Consider the following 5,869-nt stretch of genomic DNA (forward strand, 5'->3'; position numbering starts at 1 on the left):
GTCCCGCGCGGGTCCCCCGCCAGCGGCCGGGACGGGGCGGTGCGGGCAGGGCTGGGGGTCGCGGCCCGCTGTGGGGCTGGGAAGCGGGCACGTAGGCAGCCCTGCCCCGCTCCCGCGGCCGCCGGCGAGGGCGTCTGCTGCTGCCCGGGGATGCCGGGCAGCCGGATGGGGGGGGGTGGCAGCGGCTCGGGGAGGAAGGACGGGGCTGCGCTGGGGCTCTGGGGCGTCTGCGCGGGCCGGCTGGTGTTTGCTCTTCCCTCCKCGGTGGAATAGCGAGGGCTCGGGGCGCCGCAGCAGCTCGTGGGGCGGCCCGTGGGGGCCCGCAGCCACCCCCTTGCTTTGCCGTCACGGGCTGAAGCAYGCTTCCCTGCGGCTCCTGATGCCAGTCGATCCCCCGGCACCGAGTTTCTGGGGCTGTGAGTCCTGTTTCCAGAAAATGGCTGTGCTGGGGCAGGAGAAGATGGTGGGTTTGCTCCTGCGGGGCCGGGAGAGGCAGCGCGCCCATGGGCGCCGGCCGCGGCGATGCCCGGTGCTCGGGGCCGCGGTGCCCGGCGGAGGCGGCCCGTGCGGGACGTGCCGGCGGCCGTCGGCTCGCCGCGTTCACCCGCCGGCAGCGAGACGGCCGCTCAGCACGGCCGAGACGAGGGCTTTTTGTGCCGGTTCCCTCCTCTCCTGCCCGCCTCGTCTCTGCCCTGGTTTTGCCTCCTCTGCCTCGTCCATCGCTTCGCCTTCGCTTGCCGCCCTCCGCGGCGCCCGCSGTCCCGGGCAGGCGGCAGCTCGATCCCAACGCCCTCGGCCCGAGGACGGGCTGCGCGGCGCRCGGCTGCCGCTCAGGCCGCGGTGCCGTGAACGTTAGCAGAGCCGCCAGCGGGGACGGGGAAGGCGCTCRGAAAGGACCCCCGTGTCCCCCCATCGCCGTGGGGCTGGCAGTTGCCAGCCCGGGGGCTCTCGCCTCATCTGCCCGGCCGCGGGGCTTTCCCGTGCCGCTGCCTCCCGGCTCCGGACCGGCTCCAGCACGGCGTGCCAGGGGCTCGGCCGGGCCGGCCGGGGGCGAGAGGCCGGGTTCCTGCAGGAAGGGAGTGAGGRGGAGGAGGAGGGGGAGGAGGAGGAAGCAGCAGCAGCTCAGCCCCGGAGCGCTGAGCGGTGGGATCCGCTCCGGGAAGCGGCCGGTGCCAGGGCGCCGAGCGATGCCAGGTCCCTGCCCTTGCTCTGGAAAGCGGTTCTGCACCTCCAGCCAACTGCATCCCCAGAGGCCTCTTTCCAGCTCGCCCGCGGTTGCTCCCGGTTATTACCGCGGTGTGTAACTGGAAGGGGACCGTTCRTCGGCGCAGCCCCGGCTCCTCCGGCCGCGCCGCCCCAACACTCCCCTCCTCGCCGGATCCGCTTCAGCCCCCCCCGCTCCGTGCGCGCGGCGCCGGGTCCGGCCCCGGCTCCCAGCCCTTCCCTCGCTCCGCTGGCGCCATCCCGGCGGCTCCGGAGYCCCGGCGGCCTGCAGGCAAGGGGGGGCGAGCGGCCGCGGATGGAGCTGCCGAGAGTGCTCCCGAGCACCGGCAGCAGCTCGTTTTTCCCAGTTGTTCCCAGCGCACTTTCCCCCCGAAGCGTTGCTGCAGGAGCTGCTGGGCGAGGGGAGCCCCGGGGGCGCCCGCGGCGCGGGTTGGGGGGCAGCCCGCGGCGGCGGAGCCGAGGTCCGGGAACGGGCATTTCCCGGGRCGCCGCCTCGGCCCCGCCGCCCGAGTGACGCGCGGCTCCTCGTTCCCCGCAGCCGACGCCGGGCCGGGGAGATGGGGCCTCGCCGAACGACCACGCGCCCCCCGAGGAGCCCTTCGCCTGGGCGGGCCCGAAAACGGTGGCGCTGCGGAAGAGCTCGCAGGGGGGCTTCGGCTTCACCCTCCGCCACTTCATCGTCTACCCGCCCGAGTCGGCGGTGCACTCCTCCGGCAAGGTAGGGCCGGGGGCCGCGCTGGGGGGGGGGGGGAGGTTGGGGGTGCTGATGTGAGACCCTTCGCTGCGGCAGAGCACGGCGCGGGGCAGCCGCGGCCCCTCGCGCTGGTCCGTCACCCGCCCCGAGCCGGGGACCCCTGAGCCGGGGACCCCCAAGGGCTGGGCGCTGCCCCACGGCCCGCGTGGCCCCGAGACGGGGGGGGGAGCCGGCCGCTCCCCGAGGAGCCGCGCTCTGAGCCGAGGAAGAGGAGGCGGCGCTGCCTCCGGAGACATCCCGGCGCCTTTCCCTCCGGAGAAGCGGCCGTTTGCAAGCTGCAGGGAGCGAAGAGACCCCCCTCGGCTCCGATCGACGGCCCCGACGCTGAGGGCGGGAAGCGTCCGGATGTTTCTTGGTAGCGGGTGGAAAAGCCACGAAAAGGCTCTTCAGAGCGGGGGCAGAGCAGGGAGCGCGTCAGCCCCGGGAAGCGTCGCGCCCGCGGCGCGGGCACCGCCGGCGCTGCCCTCGCAGCGTCTCGCCAGCACCCTCGACGGCCGAGGGGTCCCGGGAGCCCCGAGCAGCCTCGGCGGCTGCTGCAGGCGCCGTCGCGGAGGAAGAGCCCGAGCGTGGTGCCGAAGCCCAAGCGAAGCCGCCGCGGCCACCTTGCGCTCGGGCCCCGGAGCTGCCGACGGTTGTTTTGGAGGACGCCGGAGCCCTTCTGCGCTGCGTCGGGTCCGACAGCTCCCCGATCCTCCGCAGGTCGCGGTGGCCGGCTCTGCTCTCCTGTGCCGGGACGGCAGCCGTGGGAAACGCTTCCTTGCTGTCCGCGTCCGCTCYGCGACCGGGGCCGGCATGGAGCTGCGCCGGGGGCCGACCCGCTCCGGGCGCCCTAGGGGCGACGCGTCCCAYGCCATCGCGCCGGCAGCGTCCTCGGCAGGCTCCGGTCCTGCGTGCGGATCCCTTCGGGAGAGGGACCCCGGGAGCACCCGCGCCAAAGCYGGGCTCAGGCCCTCCTGCTTCTTGCGGCTCCCTCGCCGAGTCYTCCCCTCCCCGTTTCTCGGAGTCGGGAGCAAGCCGCATCTCGCCTCCAGGCGCGCTCCGACCACCCTGCCGAAGCCCGGGATACGGCCGCTCCTGCTGCACCCTGCACCCCCCTCCCCGCGGCATTTGCTCACGGCTCTTCGCTCCCGATTGACGCTGGGAACCGCTGGCCCTGCAGGCCGGGGCGGCACGGCCGGGCCAGCTCGCGCCTCGCCGGCGCTGCCCGCGGCTTTACCCTCTCCGAGTGGGAAGAGCCGGCGCTCCGGCCCGGCCCCGCGCTCCGCGGCACGGCTCTCGGCCCAGCGGGCTCGCGCGCTGCTCCGTGCCCCGTGGATCCACGCTGGCTGCTCTCCGCCCTGGAAATGCCGTGGGACGTGAACCACAGGGTGGGGAGGAATCGCTCGCCCGAGGTCACACCAGGAATCGCTACCCGACATCCTGGGCGTCGTTTGGGACGGTGCTTTTCCCACGCTCCTGCTTTTGCTTCCTCTTCCGGGAATATTTCCTTCCTGCGCTGGAAACGTGGATCTGACCCCTCAGCGGCACCGTAGCCCTGCGAAGGGGACGTTCGTCAGGAGCCACCGCGGGAGCCGCCCAGCCCCGCGGCGCACCGACCCCCCGCCAAGGACACCTCGACTCGGAGGCGCCTTCGCTGAGCCGCCGAGGGAGAAGGGCCGATCCTGCCCGCGGTGCTGAGCCCCACCGGGCCGCCGGCGCAGCGAGGAGCCGGCTCAAAGCCTCCTGGCGCAGACGCTTTGGGAAAGGGGCGGCGAAGAGCCCAGCGCGCCGCTCCGAGCCCCGCGGGGCCGCCGGGCCGGCAGCGGCGGTGCCGGCGGGCGGCCGGGTCCGGGGGCCGAGTTTCGGTGGGGTTGACTCAGCGGGGAGGGAGACGCGGGCGCTCCGCGTTCCTCGCCCGCGGCGTTTTGGCACCGCCGCCGGTGACGTCAGCCGCTTCGCCGGGGGAGCCGGGTTGCTCCGCCGCACCAGGCCGGGCTCCAGGATGCTGCGGGGCGAGGAGGGCTGCGGGATGGGGCACGTCGGGGCCTCGAGGGACCCTCCGCGGCCCCGCGCTCCTCCCGCCGGCGTGGGCGTCCCCACGGGCAGCTTGGCGCTTGGACGGTCCCCTGGCCCCAAGGGCAGAGTGTCCCCGTGGGCTGTCCCCTGCCCCGTGTCCTTGCCCGGCCGGTCCCGGGCGCGGGAGAGGGGGGCCGGGTGCCCTGCGCCGCCCCGGCGCCGCTGCTGCCATCCGCAGCCGCTGTCAGCTTGCATCGCGCCACGGGCAGCGGGAAGCGGCAGCGACGGCCCCTCCGGTCGAAAGCCGCACGTGGCCGCCCGCCGGGGACACGCTTCCCCCGCCGAGAGATTGCAGGGCTAAATATAGCCCCGGCGCCCGGCCGCGCGCCGAGGACGCCTGCCCTCCCCTTCCCCGGGGCTCCGGCGCACCGAACGGCCTCGTTTGGCTCCTTGCCGCGGCTCTGCCCCGAGTCGGAGCCTCCCCGCAGCCCGGGCCGCCGGCGCTGCTGCAGCGCGCGGGACCCCGCTCCCCGCCTGCTCCCGGGCTCCGCTTACAGCCCGGCAGGATCCGGTGTCAGCAGTTAATTTTACCCTGGCGGCACGGCCCGCGGAGGCGCCGGGCGCCCGGAGGGGTCTAGCGGGCTCAGCCGAGCCGTCCCGGCTCCCTCCGCCGCGCGCCGGCCCGTGAACCCGGCCGGCGGCCGCCGGGACCCCTCCGGCGCCTCTGCCCCGGCCCAGCCCGACTTAAGTTTCTCTCTTCTCTCGGCAGGAGGAGGAGAACGGCAACCGAGCGGGTGAGCACGGCGGCCTGGCGGGCGCACGCGCGGGCGGCGGCGCTGGGGCTGCGGGCAGCGGTGGTGATTTCGGGGCGCCGTGCGCGGCGGCTGGGGCCGGCGCTCCTCCTGGAGGCTGCCGGTGACGTGAGCGAACGCGATGCTGTCCGAACAGGCGGCTGTGCAGCACGGCATGGCACGGCGCTGCATGGCACGGCACGGCATGGTGCGGCGCGGCAGCCGGGCTGCAGAGCTGGGCGGCGAAGGCCCTGGGTGCAAAACGCGCTGCAGCATTTGGGCTCCGGGAGGGAGAGGAGGGCGGCGCGAAGGGCGGCGCGTGCAGAGCGGTGGTGCGTGCGTGTGTGCGTGTGTGCGTGCATGCGTGCACACGCAGCCCGCGCGCGCGCGAGGCCGGTCTCGCCTGGCTGGTCGCTCGCTGATGCGCTCTGCCCTCCCGGCGCAGGTCCCCCCCGGGGCCGCCTCGAGCCCGTGGACACCATCTTCGTGAAGAACGTGCGGGAAGCCGGGCCGGCGCACCAGGCCGGGCTGCGCACAGGTGAGCCGGGAGCCGCGGGGGCACCGCCGGCACGCACAGTCCGGGGTTCCTGGGGAACAAGCGCCGTCCTCGCGCCAGCTTTCCCTTCCTTTTAACTCAGCGCTCCCACGCGGCTGGCAGAAAGCCGGAGGTGGTTCGTGGGATGCACCCAAAGCCTCAGCCACCAGGGCTTTTCTTGCTCTTTTCCCCTCTTTCGTTCACTCCTTTTCCTCCCTCTTCTCTCCGGGATGCCCGGAGCAACCAGGGCTCGGGGCGGGGGGGGCTGCTCTGCTGCCCGCGGCGGCGGCTCCGGCGTGCGGGGCCGTCACCGCCTCCCCTGCCCCGCAGGAGACCGGCTGGTCAGGGTGAACGGGGAGAGCGTCGTGGGGAAAACCTACTCGCAGGTCATCGCCCTCATCCAGAACAGGTACCGAACGGTGCGGAGGGCGCGCGGCGCCGGCTGCCCGCGCCGAGCCCGCCGCCCTGAGCCCGCCGCCCCCCTCTCTCCGCAGTGACGACCTGCTGGAGCTCTCCATCATGCCCAAGGACGAGGACGTCCTCCAGCTGGTGAGTCCCTCGTGGTGGAGC

The 5,869-nt window shown here is 74.8% G+C and overlaps 1 protein-coding gene across 1 annotated transcript in view; it reads left to right on the plus strand.

The window, feature by feature from the left end:
• The first annotated feature begins 436 nt into the window (after positions 1-436).
• The window catches only part of ARHGAP23 (Rho GTPase activating protein 23), a 14,961-nt gene continuing 9,528 nt past the window's right edge, over positions 437-5,869 (plus strand). The window contains exons 1-6 of the mRNA XM_085318214.1: positions 437-463; positions 1,763-1,942; positions 4,743-4,767; positions 5,210-5,302; positions 5,630-5,708; positions 5,794-5,848. Of these exons, the coding sequence (XP_085174340.1) occupies positions 437-463; positions 1,763-1,942; positions 4,743-4,767; positions 5,210-5,302; positions 5,630-5,708; positions 5,794-5,848 (459 nt within the window). The remainder of the gene's footprint in view (positions 464-1,762; positions 1,943-4,742; positions 4,768-5,209; positions 5,303-5,629; positions 5,709-5,793; positions 5,849-5,869) is intronic.

This window comes from Rhea americana, unplaced genomic scaffold (assembly GCF_003343005.1).
Source record: "Rhea americana isolate MKP2758 unplaced genomic scaffold, rheAme1 scaffold_526, whole genome shotgun sequence".
NCBI classification, from domain to species: Eukaryota; Metazoa; Chordata; class Aves; order Rheiformes; family Rheidae; genus Rhea; species Rhea americana.